The following is a 23,362-nucleotide window of genomic DNA, read 5'->3' on the forward strand; positions in this document are numbered from 1 at the left end:
ATGACGGCTCAAGAGAGATATAAGAAAACAACAACAGAAAAGATGATGTAAAAATGTCAAATGATCTAAAAGACGAATTAACCCATAAACACTCAGTGCTCCTTTTGTGGCAGTTCCCAAATCATTTTTTTTTCTCTATTTAACCTTTCTTAAATGATTTATCACCGTTCATTACACTGGGGAACAATTTGAAAAAAAAATTCTGTTGAGTTAGGTTTTTATGCTGATTAAACCTAAAATTGGCATGCTGATTCCAAAATTGCAGTCAGTTTTTTCTAGCACGTCAAGTTTTTTCTCCACAGCTTACCCTCCAGATAAGCAAAATTCCACTGATTAGCTGTAGTAAGACTTGCCAGCTGATTACGATTGGACTCATCTACAGCTACGTGGCAACTTGTTTGTACACTCACAATTGAGACAGTGCGATGAGAGGTGTGTGCAGCTCCCAGTAGGTCAGTACTATCAATATCTGCAAACAGAAAGCTAGCATAGTAGGAATTAAGAAGATTTGTGCTGGCTTTTCTCTTAACCTTGTAACCATGGGCATACCGTTGTAAGTTCTACTTTGTTTTATGCTGTTTTTTTAGTTTTCAAAGCTTGTAACTATTCCATCTTAGTGTTTTATTTACATAGGTATACATTTCCTTTGTTCCAGATCATGTCTGCTCCTGCTACTTCTCGTCGTAAATGCCTGAACAACCCTGACTCCTTTTGCTTTATTTGTGGTAGTTTCACCATTCCAAGTCAGAGGACAAACATCAGTGCCTTTGTCAAACAAGCATATTTTGCATATTTTAAAGTAAAACTCAGTGATCAAGACAAGCCATGGGCCCCTCACAAAGTGTGCAAGCAGTGTGTCGACAGTTTACAGATGTGGACCAAAAGAACACGTGAAAAATTGGCATTTGGTGTCCCCGTGGTTTGGCGAGAGCAAAAAGATCATTGCACAGACTGTTACTTTTGTTTAGTGAAAACATCAGGATTTAACAAGAAAAATGAAAGTAAAACAGAATATCCTAATCTACCGTCAGCTATAAGACCAATGCCTCATTCAGCTGAAATTCCAGTGCCAGTTTTCGAACAACTACCTCTTCTAGAAGATCTGAGTGATGTTGAAGAACGCAGTGACAGCAATGATGCAGATTTTGAAATTCACGAGGATTCAGTTCAGAGGGGATTTGATCAGCACAAGTTGAATGATTTGGCACGTGTTTTGGGCCTATCAAAAAAAGCTTCAGAAAATTTTTATTAAACAAGCACATATCTGTTAAGTACAGCATTTTTCATATTTTTAAAGAAAATGGGGATCCTATAGTTCAAAAAGTTGACATGATAGAGAAAAACTAAGATCAGTTTTGGATTCCGCACCCAAAAATTAGTTAAAAACAGCTGTCAGACCTAACTCAACAAAAATTGTGTTCCCCAGTGTTATAATATTATCCTCAGTATTTTGTGGGTTTTTCAGTGAAAATCAGGTATTTTCCTATATTTAATTCACTGATCATTTAGATGTTCATAAAATTAGATTGAGATTAAAGTTGAGGATCAAAGTTGAGGGTTATTATATCAGAAATGGAGGAAACTGAAGAAAAAGTGATTTTATCAGCAAAGATATGAATAACTTTAATTTGATGGTTGAATCAATGTTGTAGAAGATGACGGTGTTTCCACGTTCACTACTGATCTTTTGAACGTCCAAATGGGTCATATCTGATGACCATGAAAAGATGACAAACTGTATTTGATCTCCGTTATCTCCTTGATAGGTTTAATGGATCAGAAGTAATTAAACATTTTAGATCAGTAGATGATTTTGGTCACGAGTGGCTGTTTGGGTCTTTGTGGGTTTAGACAGAATTGATGTAAAAGATGAAACAAGATGGAAATAAGACAGAGATGCTGTACAAGACATAAGACAAAAACAACATAATGGTGTAATTTTTGTTAAAAAGAAAACAAAAATGTAACAAACATAAAAATTATAAATAAAAGAGATTCTATGATATTTTTTTATAGTAGATTAGTCAATAAAAAAACACATCTATGGGAATTAGTAATGCATTTGTATCAGTGCCGGCTGGTCGTCTTTCAGAGAGGGGACGCTCATTGTCGGCTTACATAAAAAAAAAAAGTCAAGTTATTTAAACATAAATTCGGCCCTCCGTTCCTTTTTAAGAAAATGGTCAGTGACCTTATCATACCAACTAAACAAGAAAACGTTGAAATTATGTTAAATTGAAACAAATAAGTGCAATGAGTGTGTTTTATTTACAGTGCAAGAAATGAACAAGTAATTTCGTAGTGGTTTCTCTCTAATTTCACAGCAGAATGCACGACGGTATTAAACTGAACTCTGTCAGTGAAGGAGTAGATCTCAAAATAGCTGTCAATCAAATGGGATTCAGCCTTTCAACTGATCCTCCAATCAGCACATGGAAGCCCGGCGTCCAGCCCGGCCGAGCTCCGCCCACAGCTCCTTTCACCCCCAGGGACGCCGAGAATCCGGGGGGCGGGACAACATCGTGACATTTATCCAATTACCATCCAGTTTTGAGGCAATGAAAAAAACTGTTCCACTCAGTCCCATTGAAGTGCATGGACGCTGAGCGTCTACGGACAAATGCACTGAGCAGAGATTGAATGACAAAACAGCGCAACGGGAATGTATGAGAAGTGAACAACATTGAGTCCACTGATTTGTGATAAAGCTGATTCTGAACGAACTTGTCTGTGAGATGAACGTGTTCTAACACATTTGTAGTCAATGAAATGTCAACAGAACCGTACATATTTAACCATTTAATTATCGTAATTTTAGGGGAAGCCGAGCTGCCCTTGCAGTCTATGAGAAATCACCTCTGATTTGTGTGAATTTTGGGTACCAAACTGGGAATCCACTGATCTAGGTGCAATTTTTTTTTTCTCTATCAAACTCAGCTGTTCCACTTCAGAAGCCTTGCATCCATCTGCCATTGTTGAAGCCAAAATATGACAAAACTGAGTTGTAGAGTCCTGTTGCAGCCAATTCATCAGCCAGATCAGTCTGCCTGACGCTGATCACGACACTGATGATGATAATAATAATAATAATAATAATAATAATAATAATAATAATAATAATAATAATAATAATAATAATAACAGTATAACAGATAATAGGCAAAGCAGTGCTAATAAAGTCAAAAACCTCCAAATTCCTTCCAGAATCTACATTTTGTTCCTTGTAGAAATCAGTATTAGACTTAATGTTCTGGGTTTTCCAACTCCTCCTACTACACCTTTCACCACAAGTTACAAGCTGACTTTTTGATGAGCTTTACTCCCAGCCTGGTCCGCCGTTGTCAGCAAGATTGTCAGCCAGCCAGATTGATTTTATATTGCAGCCAGTGGATTTATTATGTAGTTGTGTCTCTTCATAATCGTGTCATTGATATAAGCGTAGGCAGTATTGTTTAGCACCCGTGGGACAAATGTGCTAGATGTAGCTATGATTCAGGATGAATATAATATATATGCAGAGCGCTCCATAATCAGTCATTCAGTGGAAGTGACTGGCTTCCCCTGGACTAGTGCAACCCCCTTTCGCTAGTCTACCCACAATACACTGTGCTCAGACATGGCACAGTACAATAAGATACAAATTGAATTCCTCCTCCTGCCTTATCGTTTAGATAAATCACCTGAGTCTTTTCTGCCGTGGAAAAGATGAGGAAGAGGAGACGGGATAGGACCGAGCTTTGGGGATTCTTTTTTTTTTCCTGCTCACACTGACAAAAGAAATCCTAGTTTTCCATGACTCCATTCAAAATGAAATAATATTGGTGCATATTTTACTCTGCTGTATGTGGTTTTCACCTGCTTCTGCACTCTCTGATGTCATTGATTTTTCTTACATCTGCAGAGACTTTCAGTTTGGCCACATGGACGGGAATGACTACATTAACAGCCTCATTATGGGGTAAGTGTCTCATATACAGCCTACCTCTTCTTCCTCTTATGTCATCAGCCTTTCTTTTTTTTTTTCGCTCTACTTCATGCTACCTTCTGTCAGCTCTTTATCCAGGTCTGGACTGACTCGAAATGCCCGCCCCTGCCATTAAAGACTCTCTGTTGCGGAGAAGTCAATTACATAGACTGTCATTTTATTTTTAGCGCTCTTGGCAATTTTAACCCCCTCCCTCTGTCACATACACAGACGCACACACACACACACACACGTTTAAGACACGCACTAGAGCGCACAAGCTCTAGAAAATCTGCTCAAGTTAGGGCAACATACTGAGAAGAAAAATCTTAAATATTTCTAAATTTAGAAAAACATATATAAAAAAAATCATTATAAACCTTTATTTAAATATTGATTTTATAATGTTTATAATTACTGACAACAGCTGACTATTTTAGATCAACAGTCATAATCCTACAGGTTCCTATTTAACCCGTAAAGACCCAGTGTGACTAATGTGTGAGTTCCCAAATGAATTTTTCTCTCTATTTAACCTTAACCAAATTTATTATAATATTATCTTCTACATTTTGCATTTTTTCAGCAAAAATCATCTGTTTTCCTATATTCAATACAGGGTGGGGAAGCAAAATTTACAATATTTTGAGGCAGGGATTGAAAGACAGGGTATGACCAATTAGTTTATTGAAAGTCATGGGAATTTATTTGCCACAAGAAAATTTACATAATAGAAAATGTTTTTATTCTGTGTGTCCTCCTTCTGTCTCAATAACTGCCTTCACATGCTTCCTGAAACTTGTGCAAGTGTTCCTCAAATATTCGGGTGACAACTTTTCCCATTCTTCTTTAATAGTATCTTCCAGACTTTCTCGTAATAGTTTTGCTCAAAGTCATTCTCTTCTTTCCATTATAAACAGTCTTTATGGACACTCCAACTATTTTTGAAATCTCCTTTGGTGTGACGAGTGCATTCAGCAAATCACACACTCTTTGACATTTGCTTTCCTGATTACTCATATGGGCAAAAGTTTCTGAAAAAGTATGGATAATAATGTTAGGTATGATTATGACATCAATATACGTTTGGTTTCAAAACAATTGACGTAGTGCCTGCTGAGAAAAAACAACTAAATGTTCATTGTAAATTTTGCTTCCCCACCCTGTATAACAAATTAATTAAAATAAAATAGTAAATTCAAATGTCAAAACAGAAAAACTGAAGAAAAAAGTGACTTGTTCAGTAAAATCTATCATTAACTAAACATAAAAACAAGTATCTCCAACTCCTGTCATTGATCCATCTCCATGGGTTTCACTGGTGAATCAGTGTTATAGAAGATGACGGTGTTTCCATGGTAACTACGGAGCCTCTGAACGTCCAAATGGGTCATATCTGATGACCATGAAAGATGACAAACTGTATTTTACACCAATTATTTACATGTATTGATAGGATATAAGAACAGTTTAGATCAGTAGATGGTTTTGGTTGACAGTGGATGTTTGGGTCTTTATGGGTTAAGGTGTAATTTATCTCAGTGTTTTTGTCTATATAGTGTATTCTATTGCTCAACTCTAGGTGTGGTTAATAAGTTGTAATTAAAATAAAATGACTCATCGAAGACAACATTTGATGAAGTTTACATAAGCTACCGTTTAGCATTAGCTAACCCATGACCCCTCACATATGTCTCCGACCCCTTATCCTCCTTCAGCTCCACCACTTTGTCCAAATATGGTCACTTCCAGTTCCAAAAAGCCAGCGTTTGTGTTCCTGTACCCCCTCACTTCTTGCCATCTTTTAATTTCAGTTACTTGCTTAATGTTCGCTCTACTTCATGCAAGTACACAGACTGACATTTTCTTTTTAGTGCTCTTGGAGATTGTAACCCCCTCCCCCGTCGCACACACACATATGAAACACACATGATCGTTCAAGCTCTAGAAAATCTCCTCAAGTTCGGGCAACATAGTGAGGAGAATATGTGAGGACGAGGCTTTGCGTGGATTACATCTATAGTGGTTTTGTGTTTTAATAGCTTGTCAAAGAGCAGCCCTAATGATGCAGCAAGTCCGGCTGCAGTAGATTTGCGCCAGCCTAAGTCCGACTGGTGCGTTGCTGAGCTCCAAGACGCCATAGAACTGACATCCCACACTTTTAATTAGACAGAACGTCATTCGGGTTACGAGCCGGTAGGACCATAGCAACTAGCGCGTTTGGTTCGCTGTCTACAAACAGTATCTAATTGCGTTTGTATGTCTTTGTTATCATGTTTGTGTGTTCGTAAGCGTAATAGACTGCAGCAGGATGTTATTTTAATTTAAGCATGTTATTGTTTGCATGGGGGAGATTATAGCAGACATGGTCTCCTAAATCCTGTGTAATTAAAAGTGTGGCAGTGAGTACAGTAGAAGTCGTGTTGGAAACGCAACTACATTCAACGAACAGATTCCCCGGTTGCAAGGCTGAAATTAGACAGGCGGTGTTTATATTTAAGGATAAAAGGGGTGATTAGCCTTCCTAATTTTGTATGAGTACATACAATATGTATTTCGCAGGGTTTTACGGGACTGCATTTGGCCGCAGCAGCACAGGATTAATTGCCCTCCTTTGAGGAATGAAATCCTGGCCTGTCAATGTCCACTAATCCTCTCCCGTAGGAGGGCCATGGAAATAAATCTGATGGCTTTTTATCCCTCTTTCTGTCATCACAGCGATTACTGTGTTCTGGCAGCAGTCTGTCTGGCGTAAGGCTGCCCCTGCTTTCACCAGAGGCACACAGACCCACTCATGAATATATATAAATACACACACACGCACACACACACACGCAGACACACAACATCCAACATCAGAACCACTTTAAACCAGAGGCTGCTTCTGCATCTGTTTTAAGGTGGGATTATCACTAACTCCTTTATATGGGATGCACTGTGGGCTTTGAAAAACATAGATGTGTGAGGTGACTTGATATGTGAAGGAGTGACTTATAACCAAAGAACCTACATCACTAAAAAGGTCATCACCACATACAGTAAGTACTAAGTCAGGTGGTTGCTAGTCAAACAGATACTACGTCTATAGGTACAGCCATTCATCTTTGACATTTTGTTGAAACATGATAGAAGCTACGAGTGTCAGTGGTTTTATCTCATCAAAATATTGTTTTGTTTAAAAAGGAGCAGAAACACAAACAGGTTTGTGGTTTTCCAGCCAGTCAAATGCATTTTATGTTGCTGTAAACAAAAATTAAGCCGTCATTTGTTTTGCTACGCTAATTGTCTCCTGTACACAATGTTGGGGAGTAATATGTAACAGCATTATGTAATTAAAATACAGACAAATGCAATTTGAATCCATTATGGTTACTGAGAAACGAAAGTTGCCATGGTTTTCCCTACCATTATTTTACACAGGTAGAGTGCGTAAGTATGGTTTTGCACAGCATATAAGATGAAGTAACAGAAAACAAGTGTTATTTTCTATAAATAATCTTTTATTTGCATCTGTTATTCACAAAATTGTAATTGTATGTTGACAGTACCAATGAGCAGATGAAATTCATGTTTTATTCATGTTTCCTTGAGCTTTCTAGTTGTTATAGTAATAATGGTCCAAAATTATGCAGAAAAAAGTATAATTTTTAACCAAATATCAGCTAAAAAAAACATCACACAGCTCTCCATGATCCTACAGAAAATCATGATCACAGTTTAGCACTACTGCTCAAAATGTTGGTGATTGGAAAAGGTCACTTCTGAGCATGTTCTTTTCAATTTAAGCTTCCTTAGTTGGGTTCTCTTTTTCCATATTCTTGGGTAACACAGATTAGTAAACCATTGAAACAAACTTGCGTCCAACATAAAACTTTATTAATCCCACCATGGGGAAATTTCCCAGTTTAACAGTAGCAACATAAAACAAACAAGTGCAGAGAAAAAGAGGTAGAAAAACCACAAACGTGTGAAAAATGAAATATAAAGAGAAAAATAAGAAATGCAGTATTTATATAAATACGTAAGTATTATTTACATATTTACATTGTGGTTGCACATGCACATGGTGTGATATTTTATGTTTATGTTTATGCATTTGGCAGAGGCTTTTTTCCAAAGCGACTTACAAGGGAAAACCAATCAGATCACTCAGTCAATCAAATTTTATTTATATAGCGCCAGATCACAACAAAAAAGTTGTCTCATGACACTTTATATATAGAGTTGGTCAAAACCAGACTCTAAGCCAATTTACAGAAACCCAACAGAATCCTCCAGGAGCAAACACTTGTGACTGGTGACAGTGGCGAGGAAAAACTTCCCTTTAACAGACAGATATTTATTATCTATTTTTTTAATATAAGATTCTTCATCATTGGGAGAAAGGGCACTTTTGGGAAACTGATTTTACAAAAAGTGAAGTTGCCGTTGACGTTATACCCTGAAATAAATCAACCGCATGCTGCATAACAGTATCTAGCAGCGTGATCAATTTCTTGCAGATTTGTAAGAGGATTCAAAACTGAGAGCATATCCTCCATTTCATTTTGAACTCTGACATATTTGATTTGTGTTTGGGATCTGAGATAGGAATGTACTAACTTCAGAATGTGGTATTTACACATATTGTTCAGTCCTTTTTCATATCACACCTGATCATACTAATAATAGCACTGATGCTGAAATCACATTCACACCTTCTAACTTTGAAAGAATTAATGAGAGAAACATGAATCCATATACTGGTAGCTCAGTCTAAAGGTCAAGGAACTGATTTATAACGTATATGATTCTTTGAATGTAGTCATAACAGAGTGGACTCATTCAATGTGGTGAATAGGATCAAAGAGGGCGAAGGTCTGCAATCTGTGTTTGATTGGTTCTTCTGGGAATTTGCCTCTTGCATGTGTGATTTATATCCACAGACTGCATCATTCACTGAAAAACTCCTTATTTACACACATCTGTATCATAGTATCAGCAAGTTTTCTTCTCAAAATAAAAATTCATAACTGGTTATTTTTACAGTCAGACAAAATAACACTGTGTCTTATAATCATAACATGCTGCTTCAACTGATAGTTTACATTATAGCTCTGTTAGCTTACCTCTGTTTTTAGACTAAACAGCCACAGTAAAACCACAAATTATCTCTGTTTTCGGTACAGTTTGTGTTGTCAATACCTGAACTAAAGATCTGTTTGGAATCGTCCAAACAAGGTCAGAACTGTCACAGTTTAGTCTGAACCGTGGATCAACAAACACTAACTTAGCAAAGATAATAACATCCCATAATAGCTTCATACCTTGATAACCCTCATAATCAAAGTCACCTGCATAGAAGAAACAGCATCAAAATCTATTTTTTTCATAAAAACAATGGTGTGTCTACTTTTTATGTCTTCGTCATTTTCTTTGACTCTAAAAGTTGTTTCTTGTGGTTCTCATCCCATCTGGTCACTTTCTGATGCTTTGGTCAAAGGCCCATTTTAAACCTGTTACATATTCCACGACGACAAACAAATTTGTTCGTCCTCTCGAGGTGGAGAAAGAAAGTTCATTCTGGCGGAGACATTTCATACTTACCAGAATCTCAAGTGCTGAACTCATGGGGGTCCTCAGCTTTTCCGCACTAACCACGCCCCCTTTGAATACCTGACCAATCGCACGAGAAGAGAGTTCTGCCCAGATGGTGTATCGAGAACAAGCTGCAAGAACTCCAAAACCATGGCTGCGAGAACAAAATAAAAGGGGTCGTATTTTGCTAAACCCACTTTTAGTAGTCTTTGGTACATTTATTTGTGTATTTGGACCCTAACAGTTCCAAAAGTTTGAATTTGAACCCTCCAGGTGCTGCAAAGCTATCTGTATATTCATTTTGGCAAAAATCGAGTGGATTTCTACAATCTGTTTTAATTCCTTCTTAATTTGTTACATCTAGTTACGTCACAACATTTGCACATATAAGGTCAAGACTTCCGACAAACATTTCTCCGAGCACACCATAATTGTTTATCAGCAGCAGCAGTTGTAGTCCATACTGAAAATATGTCCAAACTTCGAGCCGATTACCTAAAATATTCAGTTGTTGGTTGACCGGGACAGAGCAGCACAGTCAACAACCTGGAGGGGGGGGGGCCTGAAGTGGCTCATTTGCATTTAAAGAGCCAGTGCTCAAACCGACCTTTCTGGTGTCATTAGCAGTAGGGTTGAAGATGGACCTGTGGAGTTGGATTAATGAAGAATTCAGACCCAAGCATAGCATTTACAGTTTATGTAGACCACAGGGAAATGTATTTAAATGCATAATTCCATAAAAAACAGCTAAATATCACTCCTTTGAGTCATCAGAAAATTCTTTGTTCTCACATATGTAGCAGGCTTTAGTTTTTGTTACCATGGGAGACCAGCAGAGTGACTCACTACTCCCTCTAGTGGTCACAAATAACCCCTGGCCCGTCAGTATGAATATAATCCTGCATATCTCTACAGTCCGTTACAGCTTTTTACTGTAAACACTGTAGTGATCATTTTTTGGTCATTTTTTGAAAGCAGAAATCCTACATATGGCACTATATTATTATTGTGTTTTCAGGTTTACAGTCCTAGTTCTAGATTAGCATTTTTAGTCTCTTCACCTTATATTTTCTGATTTATTGTGCAGTATGTATCTTTTAAAATACAGTATCGTATAATATATGATTCAAAGATTTTTATTTTGTCAGTTCACTAGATGCGCAGTACATATAGAGAATTGAGATATTGTTTTTTCCCTCACTTTGTAATTAAAAAGCCATGCAGATTGTTTAAAAAGAGTTTAAAATAGAGTAAATAGGTGGTACAAAGAATAAACTATGATAAAATATAAAGTATATATGTAAGTCTATTTACAGTGGCAGCAGTAGTGCAATCAGTATTTTTATTTATTTATATTTTTTTTAAAGGTAAGAAGTAACCGAGCCAACTACAAATCTCTAACTCATTGCAATTAAAAAGTCTCCTTCTCAGCACTGCCTGTTTCCATTTTCTCACAGTTTTTCCCCAGAATATCAAATATTACCTTTGAACTATCACAGTGAATTTCCTGTTTGTTTTGAAATAAATACACATCATCCCTTTTCAATCAAGCAGAAAATGACTTGCATGTATCTTTTCAGGTCCAACACTTTAGAGTACAGTGCATCACCCTTCATTATGAGCTGTAAAAGCCCAGTAGGCTCCACACACACACACAAAGGTGAATAGGCTAATCCATATTTATTTTAAATGGGTGCCATCTGTTGGAGTGGGCCGGACCGTCAGATGGGGATGCACATCTATAATAAGTGCATGAGTGTATGTATGTGTGTATCTATGTGTGATTGCAGATCTCAGCTGGACAGAGTGTAGGCGGCCCATGATGACTCTACCTTGTGTGTGTGTGTGTGTGTTTGGACTCGTGATCTCAGCTGGGTGGTGGGCTGGGACAGTGATGGATACGTGTGCGTGTGGTTGCAGTTTGTTACTGTGTTGAGTAACACTGCGGGGATGCGAGGTGGCAGTGGTGTGATGGACTGTTACTGAGCCTGTGTGTGTGTGTGTGTGTGCGCACTAGGATACCTTATCTAAGCCAGGCTTTTGTGTTGTGTGAGACATGGGGAAGAGGGATTGCTTGTTTATATGACCTTGTTTGTTATCTTACTTAGTTTTGTAATTCCTATACTTATTTGTCTGTATATGTGAGCTCTGGTGTGTGGAGTGTGTGTGTCTGTTTTCTGTGTTTTCTAGCAGAGGCTACCGGGGCTTCTCCGTGTTAGTTTTTGTATGTGTCTTAGCACAGAAGCAGAGTTTCTAGGCTCCATGCGATTCACTTGTCAGATGTAATTTGTAAAGGTCTCTTTAAGTGTGACCAGCACAGACCCATATAGCCTTTGTGTTGCACACTGTTTGCATAAAAGATAGAAGAAATGCCATTTTGAAATAGGCCAGGCTGTATCGCCTTTTTCCTTTTAGAAGGAAAAAAAAGAAAATCCTCTCTTTGAACGAATGCCCATGGGAAAAGTTAGGTTGCTCCGAGTACAAAGGGGTTTTATTTATCTCACTACTGTATCCCCTGTGCTACAATTTGTACTTTAAGAAACTGCAATTTGCTCCCGTCTAATGATGCGCTTTGATAATGCCAGTCCAAGGTGGTGAGGTTAAGAAGATTAAAACCAATGTTTCCTGTTTTTCCAGCGAGGTGACAGTGCCCTCCGTTATCATCCTCAACACATCCAATGAGCAGTACTTCCTGCCTGGCGAGCCCATCGAGACCATGGAGCAGCTGGTCCAATTCATCAAAAGTGTTCTGAACGGTTCTGCACAGGTCCAAATCTTCTTCTTACCCCCACCCCCACCCCTCTTCCCCTCCCACCCATCCTGCTCTCTGTTTATACATTCTGCTCAGTGTAGCCCTTTCCCCTCCTTCCCCTCTTGTCGTACCATTGTAATCACACCAGTAGTCTTCATTAATCAAGCATGGTGCCGTGCATTTTAAGTACTCCCTGGAAAATATTTTCTCTAGATGAGGTATCTCCTTTTGTATGTTTGGATTTCATTTTGTTGTCCCTTTGGAATAAATCAGGGGTGTCAAACTGATTTTAGTTCAGGGGCCACATTCAGCCCAATGTGATCTCAAATGGGCCTGACCAGTAAAATAATAACCTATGGATAATAATCCACATTTTTCTCTTGGTTTTAGTGTGAAAGTTAAATTACTTGATGAAAATGTGAATAACCTAAACAACCATGTACACCAGTGGTTCCCAACCTTTTTTGGCTTCTGACTCCATTTTAATATCATACATTTTTGGTGACCCCAGACATTTTAAAACAGAGACATGATTTTGCTAAAATTAATTTGTTTTTGATAATGAAATTGTTTCCTATACTGTGTTGCAAATAAACGTCAATTTTAGATGACATTTAGTCTATATAATGTATATTATTATGGACGGAGGCAGAAAAGCCAGGTGTAGATTACTGCACAAAGTGAGAATTTGATTTTCCTTGGTCAGGATATGTACAGTCAGTCCAGCTTGGATTTACAAGGCTGACAATTAATACTGAACAAACAATAACTCAAACTATGAATTATGAAAGAGCTGCAGCATCTTAAACTGTCCACAATGAAAATTTGAAAGATAAACAGTACCACAGTGCTTCAGTTTCAGCTTCAGAGTTTGTCATGTCTTTTATGTGTGTGATTGTCTCTTTCAACTTACCATATATTGTTTATTAGTATTTTTTTTGTATTTTTATCAATTACTAGAAATTTCAGGTGACCCCATTTGAAATCCAGGCGACCCCACGTGGTGTCCCGACCCAAAGGTTTAAAAACACTGGTGTACACTCTGAAACATCTATAAAATATAAGTTATGTCGCAACTTATTATTAACACAGCTTACAGATCACAGTGGATACACAAATGAAGAAAACATTTTGTAACTGGCTGAATATTATTAAAATTGCACTTATTTTTCTTCAGAAATTTCAGGTTTGTCATATTTGTTCAGGTTATTCACATTTTATTGTGACAGGATTTATAAATGTAAATATTTTCATAATGTAATTTTGCTTTTTCACATTAGACCAAGAAGAAAATTTGGAGTTGTTTATAGGTTATTAAGTTACTTTTTTACTTGATATCATTTTGAGTTGCACATGGCCCCTGAACATCCTTGATTGTTAATATTTTCAGTGTAATTTTTGCACTTCGGAAATTCATCTCATAGGTCAGATTGGACCATTTGGCGGGCTGGTTTTGGCCCATGAGCCGTATGTTTGACACCCATGGAATAGATTATCCCCAATAATTCTGCAGTCGAAGTCAGACACTGAGATTACACTGTGAATCTGTGCTGCAGTACGTACATTAATCTCTGTGATGTGTGGAAAAAAGCAACGTCATGGCTTTCTCTTTGCACCACACTAAAGTCACCAGATGTATGAAACCAAAAGCTAAACTGCCAGAGGTCCTCTCCTGTTTCCAAGAAGGTCCAGGCTATTTTTTCCTTGGCAAAACAAACCACCTCTCACCAAATAAACAGCAACAGAAACCTCTGTGTTTCTCCAGTTGTCATCCAGCCAGAGCCTGGACAGTGTCTGCGTCTTCACAACATGCTGGTAATGTGTGCTTTAAGGTTCCTCAAGGCTGGTTTGTGCTTCATAAGTACAACATATTACATGTAATAAAGTCAAATAAGGTCATTTAACATAGCACAGATGAAAAAACAAACTATTTTACAGTTCAATTCAAGTTCAGGACTAACTGGAAGAAGAGGTCTCATATCTCAGTGGGAATTTCTGGCTAAATAAAGGCTACATTAATAAATAAATTTAATAGTCTTTCTAATTATCTCCAGGATGTGAAGATCTGCTTTTTTGACAGTAAATACACTGACCTCACAAGAAGCACAAGGTGGACAGAGTTGCCAAGCTCTGGCATTTTCTAGCAGATTTTCGATCCAATTACTGAAGTATAGCCATGCTTAATACTTTGGAGCTACATAGGTAACTATCCTCACTGAATGTGCAGTTCCAGCTTGCCTCCTTGCAGTTAAAGGGGGGGGGGGGGGGTTTACTCCAGAAGCATGAAATAAGATGTTCAACAAAACTTGCCGCAGTATGTGCCTGTAGTTCCACACAGTGTAACAGCTGCTGATCAACTGCACATCACTGACTCCTGGATCTGACAGACCAGATCTGAACTAACCAGAGTAACATTTACCTAATGATTCTATATAGCTATAAACTATATCTATATTAGGGCTGGCAACAGTAACACAGATTAATCCATCATCAATATTAATCTGATTAAAAATGTTAGCGCAATTAACCCATCTACAGCGCAGAATGACTCTGACGATGCATTTCGGGCAGTTTGTCCAAGTAGAGTTACCATCGCACATGCGCAAATGGGCAGTTGATCTGATAGTAACAGTCAGCTGAACCAACCCATAAAGATGGAAGACGCTAAACAGCACGTTGCCCCTCTGGATAAAAAAAAAAAACAAACAAGATGGAACAGTTGACCAACATAAAGTATTATACACAGTCTGCAGGAAGGAGTTTTCTTTTCACCGAATCACTTCCAGCTTAAAATACCACATACGCGAAGCATACGTTAGTCTGGGATTCTGCTAGCACTTTGGCTAACGTGTCATCCAGCTTGTGACAAACACGTTAAGTGCATATATATTCTCTTCTTTCTTGAGTCTGTTTGCTCATGCAAGGTGAAATGTGATTAATATAGATTTAAAAACGAATGATATTTAATTGTGATTATTCAAAATCAATCCACAGCAACCCTGTGATAAATCTGATTAATTTTAATTGTTTGACAGCACTTATATATATATATACATATATATATATATATATATATATATATATATATATATATATATATATATATATATATATATATATTTACACTGTTACAAAGTGTCTGGGATGTGCTAAGCATACAAGCTCACTCCTTAGATTATTTTAAACTTGACATGTTGATCATTGTTTTGTAGGTTACAGATTGCAGAGTTGTTCCCACATAATTACTTTAACACAAATATGTGCTAAGATAAAGAAAGGATGAACCCTCTTTATGAGAACTGAAAAATGATCAGCTGTTTCTGCTGCATTAATTAAGCAGTGTCTCTTATTGCAGGCATATGGAGGTGATGGCATCATTCAAAGGATCAAACGTGTGGGGTTTGATGCCCGGTCCACTGTTATGGTAAGTCTGCTGAAGTTCACTCAAGAAAATATATCGGTTATGGCTTTCACTCAATACTGACTAAAGGACAGTGACATGTCAGAGTCTCCTTTTAAAAGGGACAAACTGAATACTTTCACCTTTACATTATAAGCAGTTTGAGATCCTACACAACACCTTATGTCCACCCATATTGATAAGTGCTCTTGTACATATGCTTAATATCACATCTGACTATATATATATATATATATATATATATATATATATATATATATATATATATATATATATATATATATATACAGACCTGATCAAAATCTTAAGACCAGTTGAAAAATAGCTAGAATTTACTTTTTGCACATTTGGATCTTAATGAGGTTTTAAGTAGAGCTACAATGTACAAAAGCAAGAAGGGGGAGTGAGACAAAAAGCACTTTGAAAAAGTAATTTATTGAAAACAACAAGTAAACTGAAATAGGCTGTTTATCAGCTGATCAAAAGTTTAAGACCATCGCTCAAAAAATTACAAAAAACTCTCCAAACCAGAGCAAAACATTTTGTCAGTAGGACTCAGTAATGAGTAGCTCCACCGTTCTTGTTAATCACTTCAAAAATTCGTTTGGGCATGCATGATGTGAGTGTTTCCAGGAGGCTGGTGGGAACATTGCTCCAAGTGGTGAAGATGGCTTCACGAAGGGCATCAACTGTCTGGAACTGATGGCCATTTTTATAAACTTCCCTTGCCATCCATCCCCAAATGTTCTCTATGGGATTTAAATCAGGGGAACATGCGGGATGGTCCAAAAGAGTGATGTTATTCTCCCTGAAGAAGTCCTTCGTCAAGCGAGCATCGTTAACTGCAGCGTTGTCCTGTTGAAAAACCCAGCTGTTACCACACAGATGAGGGCCCTCAGTCATGAGGGATGCCCGCTGCAACATCTGCACGTAACCAGCCGCCGTTTGACGACCCTGCACCACCTGAAGCTCCAGTGTTCCACTGAATGAAATGATCTGGGGTGATCATGATGGACCCCCCTCCACTGTGCCGGGTAGAAAACATCTCAGGTGGGATCTCCTTGTCATGCCAGTAACGTTGGAAGCCATCTGGACCGTCAAGGTTAAATTTTTTCTCATCAGAGAATAAAACTTTTTTTCACCTTTCAGTGTCCCATGTTTGATGCTCCCTGGCAAAGTCTAAATGGGCAGTTTTGTGGCGTTGTAGGAGACGAGGTCTTTGAATTCGTTTTTTTGTTTTTGAAACCCTTTTCCCGCAGATGCCGTCTGATGGTTATTGTGCTGCAGTCAGCACCAGTAAGGGCCTTAATTTGGGTCGAGTACCGCCCTGTGTCTTGACGGACAGTCAATCGGATCCTCCGGCTCAGCGCAGGTGTAATTTTTTTGGGTCTACCACTTGACTTTTTTGTTCCATAATGCTCAGGATCTGTCAAAAAATTTAGAATGACTGTCCTACTGTGTCCAACCTCAGCAGCAATGGCACGCTGCGAGAGGCCTCGCTTATGCAGCTCGACGATCCGACCAAGTTCAAGAAGAGAAAGCTTCTTAGCTTTAGCCATCAGGAGGGCATGACCGTGTGAATGCCCGACAGAAAATGAGAATTTTGAGCAGATTTTGGCTTTTATAGCCTGCGGTCTTAAACTTTTGATCAGCTGATAAACAGCCTATTTCAGTTTACTTGTTGTTTTCCATAAATTACTTTTTCAAAGTGCTTTTTGTCTCACTCCCCCTTCTTGCTTTTGTATATTGTAGCTCTACTTAAAACCTCATTAAGATCCAAATGTGCAAAAGGTAAATTCTAGCTATTTTTCAACTGGTCTTAAGATTTTGATCAGGTCTGTGTATATATATATATATATATATATATATATATATATATATATATATATATATACTATTTGTACACATGTATATGCAGCCTGTTCCAGATTGTCTTAAGATTGTAGAACAAATGCCCCAGCACCCTGCATTTTCCCTCTGGGAGAAAAACAACATTCAGAGGACAAGACGGGCATACAGCGGAGAATATGCAATGCAGGCAATAAACACAGTAAAGGGAGAGAGGAAAAAGCCAACAGAGGAGGAGGAGGAGATGGGGCGATGAGGGAGGAGAGAGGGTCAGGAGGCTGAACATGCTTCTCCTCCCTCTCTTACCCTAAGTATTTGGTTCTTTTGGGAGAACTGGTATTTATTTTTCCTAGGGTGTGATAGGAATGTAAATACAGCTGTGTTGTAATGCTCCTCAGTTGGCACAGTCATACTGGAAGCTTAACATTGCCCTTTACATTGTCCTTTAAGGAAACGAGGAGAAATCCTTAGGAAAATTATAGATCTTATTATGAAAAGGTCTGAAATGGAAAGCATGGTGACTGGGTGAGCTTTTAACTGGATGTGCAAATAAAGGGGTGGAGAAACCTTCCAACCGCCAACATCTACGGCCTGAAATTGAAGCCATTATGGAGGCAATACTGTGTATTACTACAGTAGAATAATTGGCTCCAGCTGACTCCCATTCCAACAAAAGACTCCTAATCTAATTCTAGACAGTTTTTAATGCCAGGTGGGTGTCAACAGGTATAATTGATGACTACTCACCTGCTGAGTTTCTTTTTCAGAGCTGCTATTTATTAAATAAAATTTACTTTTTTCTGATGGCTTGACATTGCATCAACCATACGATCAAGAGATTTAGTTACAAAAACACCATATTAACTAAACCATTACTTAATCAAAGTACCTGACCTATTCTATTCTATTCTATTAGTATAACTGATCTAAAATTTATATTATAAAAGCCAAGTGGCCTCTGTGTGTGTGTGTCCAGGGATTCACACAAAATTTGGAAAGAGCTGACTGCTGCAGTTTGGTATATTATGTATTTTTGGTCAAGGAAGAGGCTAGCGAAAACAGCTAGTTGATCGGACCAATATTTTGGGAGATATTAGTAATTTTGGAATACAATAGCCTTGCAATCATGTTGCTATGGCCAGAACGCTTTGGCGGTGACAGCTGGACAAATGCGGTACAGCATGCACGAATACACAACAGCATAAACCACATCAAGAACCCATGGATTCCCATGGGTCAATGCTCTAGTAGCTAATATTAGCATTGATTTGATGTAGGATTATATGATTTGTCACTAGCTTTCTACTGTGTGTAAATATATTATGTTGAGTTTGAGTTACTATTTTCAAGTAAAACAGTGTTTTATTTTAATAAATGAGTCAAATTATTTGATGGTATTTAACATGGTTGCAGTGTGTTCTTTATTTTAAGGAAGTTGGTGGTTAGTGGTTAGCGTGGTGTTTTAGTTTTGCTACGTAAATGTTTCATGAAGTTTACCATTAATTAGAACACCTTCCTTATTAGCATAACTTTAATTTGATTAATTTGTTCTCTATCTGCTTATGAAGTCTGACGTCATGTTTTTTATAAATTTCATTTGCGGTCCAAACAGTCAGCAACAGTGGAGCCTGTACGCCTGTTTACTGTCACTTCTTTCTTTAATGAAGCATCAGTTTTGGTTCAGAGGAGGCTATATTCATTTATTTATTCATTTACACAAATACGGTGAATAGTATCATTTTCCATAGTCAGTGTTTTACATGGAGCACACTGTCATTTTAACTGTTTAACCTCCTGGTCCATTTACAGCCATACATTACTTCATCCACTTCTAAGATGTATATGGACATACATTGTGACTTGATTTACCTTTTCTCTGAACTGAACAGCACAGATAAAGGACTGACAAATGAAACACTAAGTATGATGGGAAAGACGTGAAATACCTCATAAAAGCCTTTTTCTATATCAGGGAAATTCATAAAGATCCGGTTTGGCAGATGGAACAAGTGGAAAGTAACATTAATTAGCTAATGTGCTAATGTTAGCTGGCACCAAGCTTGTCAAAACAGTACTTATCATCTTCCTCCACTTTATCTTCTCTTTATCATCACATGGAAAGTAGCAGAGTGACATCTGGAAATGTTTGATGGACTCAGCAGATTGAATACAGAGAAATGAACAAACGTGAAACAGTAATTGACGCCATTAAATACAGTGCATTTTTTCACATTAGTGACTGAAGTTACTCTGTGGTTTTTGATATAACAATGAATCTGTTTACACAGCCTTTAAAGTCTGATAACTGGGAGTAGTCAGATAATTGTAATAATCAGATCTGATGCCTTTGCATGCACTTAAGAAATACCATAATCGAAAACCCTGGTTTAGACGCCCCAGTCCATTATCGGATTTCTTTCGGAGTACGTTCATACATACATACATAGTGATTGCATACTCAGACTTCCTGTTGTCTTCCCCTCACATTTGACTACATAACATCAGTTTTCTATGATTTTAATACAATTTTGTACGATACAAAATAATAATGACAAATGTCATAATATAGTTTAATATTGTGATGAATATAATATTGATTGAGTATTGATGTTTATAATCTCAAATCAGCATGAACAGGACATCTTACAGCTGTAGCTATGATGTGTCCCAATATATTTGTCCATATAGTTTATAAACATCAATATTTCCTTTTAATGGGACGTGTGATGGAAGTAGATGGTTAGTTTTGGTAGAAAATTATTATTTAGAGTCAGCATGAAAAATATTTTAGAAATTTAGAGGTATATCATTTAATATTACAGTCATGGATAAAAAAAAAATCAATGTTGAGAAAAATTAAGTAAAAACCATCTCTGAGGCATTTTGGAAGCAAAAATAATAATTTAAACCAAACTAACCAATGCAATGATATTTACCACAAATAAAACTATGATATGACATTTGTCATTATTGCTTTGTATCCCAGACCCCTGTTAGAAAAGAAACACCTGAATTCAACGTGTCCACATATTTTTGTCCATATTGTGTGTGATTTACAATTATGCAATGAGGCTAACGATATCAGATAATGCTCTTTACATGATCACTTGTATAATCTGACAACTCCAGAAATCAGATAATGATCAGAGTATTAATGAGCATGTGAACAGGCTCAGTATTAGTTTTCTTTGTGATCTGTGTGAGTTGTGGGTAGTTTAGCTCAGCGACTTTCACTCCTGTACTGTTTCCATCTTCTCGTTCTTGTATGGAGACAAACAAATGGGTGATTTCATTGACTGTGTTTTTAATACAAAACATTGTGGTTCGGTTTCATCTTTCAATTCTGATTTCCCAGTCATTATGAATGAAAGTATGAAGGGCTTCTTTTCCACCTGTAAGAAAGAAGAAGTCATCCACTTGCCATCCGTACTAATTTTAGCAAGCTGCAGGTATTCTCTGTGACTAGTCCTGCTTACAGTGACATGATATGACACGAGGCAGATAGGCAGCAGCCATCACCTTTCCCCTGGAGAGCCCATCTAAATGTACGACTGACAGGAGCATGAGAAAGCCACCGCATTAGGCCCAATGACTCACAGGCAGCTGTGTTAGGATAGCATACCCATCTCTACCTCATCTAGCATCACAGAGCCCAGGCAATTACCGTCCCTCTTCCTGTGGCAATGACTAGAGGAATTTGTGAATATTCCTCTTCTTCACAGCTCAGCGGCTGACAGACTCTGGGCCTGAATAGTCCCTTCTGGGTACATTGTCTCTGATGTATCCTTCTGCATATAGGCCACGTGACTCATTTGTTGCCAGGAACATTTAAAGCAGTGATTCTCACCCCAAAATGGGTCGCAAACTCATTTTCAATGGGTCGCGAGCCTTTGTTTAGGCAAAAAATAAGATTAACAAGTGGTGCCAGGCACAACAAACCCCGCCCCTCGCACGTATTGTATCTTATTTTGGCATCGATCCTGCTGATGTCATCATGTCTATGCTTGTGCTGATGTCAAGATGTCAGTTGTCTCTATATATGTGCCAAGTTTGAAGAAAATTGAAACAAAATTGATGTTTTTATAGACATTTGAAATTTTGCCCATTGTAAGTAAATGGGAGAAAAAAGATTTTAAAAAAATTCATTAAAAATTTCAGTTTTGACCTACTTTTCCCAAAATGTTATCACATCTATTCTGGGTCACTAGCAAGCAATCAACCAAATTTGGTATGAATTCAACCAATAGTTATGCTGCTACAGACATGTTAAATTTCGCCTCTTATAAGTAAATGGGGACAAAAAAGATTTTTAAAAAATTCATAAGAAATTGAAACTTGGACCTATTTTTCCCAAAATGTAATCAGATCTATTCTGGGTCACTGGCAGTCTTTAAACCAAATTTGGTATGAATTCAACCAGTAGTTTTGCTGCTGCAGACATTTGAAGTTTTGCCCATTATAAGTAAATGGGGAAAAAAAAAAGATTTTAAAAATTCATAAAAAAAAAAAAAAAGAAAAAGTGAACTTTGACTTACTGTTCCCAAAATGTAATGAGATCTAATCTGGGTCACTGGCAATCTATAAACCCAATTTATTATGAATTCAACCAATAGTTATGCTGCTAGAGTGTTAACAAAGAAACAAACTGAACAAAAAACTATACCCCTTGCCTCCCTGTCGGGGGGGCGGGGTAAAAAAAAAAAAACAATCTTGTGCTTTTATTTTTTATGGAGCTGAGCACCACCTGTTCACACTCCTCAAATGTAGGTGGCAGTAGTGTGCTGTGATGCTAATTAACACCAGACATTTCACAGATTAAAAGAAGAATTTAAAGTTTCTATTAATATCGTGGCAAAACTCATGTATGACAACGACTACATCAGATATGGTTTTACGTATATGGAGGACAAGAACCTCAGTGTGTTTGATTCTTGAATTAGTGACTGAATGCACTTTTAATTTTTAGGTTAATTTTTTTGGTTAAAGTGTACTAAATTTCGTGTTAAAGGGAATATTTCCATATTTAGCATAACCACTGGCAGGTCACTTTAGTTTATTATTGAATTTGTCTTCCGTGTTGTCATACTGTGATACTGCAGCTTGTCACTGAGGCGTGATAGTGGGTCCTGAAGCCAGACCAGTTGAGAACCACTGATTCACAGAACTTTTTTGTTGTCCTCCACTGCTGAGCGTTGCTACACCTGCAGGAGATGAAAGATTGTGTCATCGTGTGTGAATTGAATAGAGCGCTACATGTCACAAAATGTTATTTGTGGGTTCATGACACAGATTTGTATGTGCTTTAATCAGCACCACGGAGCAGATCCCCTCCAGAGCAATGTGTTGCCATTAACTGTTATTTATCAAGTTAATCCTCAGCTGGATGCCAGGGTCTGTGTTCCATTTAACCCTCAAAGACCCAAAACAACTGTTAGCAACTGAAACCATCTACTGATCTAAAATGTTTAAGACTTGTAGAAGCACCAATTCTATCAATACAGCTTTGGAAAAAATTAAGAGACCACTGCAAAATTATCACTTTCTCTGATTTGACCATTTATAGGTATGTATTTGAATAAAATGTACATTTTTGTTTTATTCTCTAAACTACTGACAACATTTCTCCCAAATTGCCCCCAAAATATTATTTAGAGCGTGTATTTGCAGAACATGACACATAGTCAAAATAACAAAAAGTTGCAGTGTTTTCAGACCTCAAAAAGTGGGCCCCTTTTTCAGCCTGGGAGTTTCATGCCCAAACAGGCCCACTTTTTCCATGGAGGAGGAATTTCAATAAATT

General features: G+C 37.6%; 1 protein-coding gene across 1 annotated transcript in view; it reads left to right on the forward strand.

The window, feature by feature from the left end:
• The window catches only part of tmx3b (thioredoxin related transmembrane protein 3b), a 72,736-nt gene that overhangs the window by 41,606 nt on the left and 7,768 nt on the right, over nt 1–23,362 (forward strand). Inside the window, exons 13-15 of the mRNA XM_030122954.1 lie at nt 3,902–3,958; nt 12,179–12,308; nt 15,649–15,717. Coding sequence (XP_029978814.1) covers nt 3,902–3,958; nt 12,179–12,308; nt 15,649–15,717 — 256 coding nt within the window. The remainder of the gene's footprint in view (nt 1–3,901; nt 3,959–12,178; nt 12,309–15,648; nt 15,718–23,362) is intronic.

The sequence above is a fragment of the Sphaeramia orbicularis genome, chromosome 20, assembly GCF_902148855.1.
Source record: "Sphaeramia orbicularis chromosome 20, fSphaOr1.1, whole genome shotgun sequence".
Taxonomy (NCBI): domain Eukaryota; kingdom Metazoa; phylum Chordata; class Actinopteri; order Kurtiformes; family Apogonidae; genus Sphaeramia; species Sphaeramia orbicularis.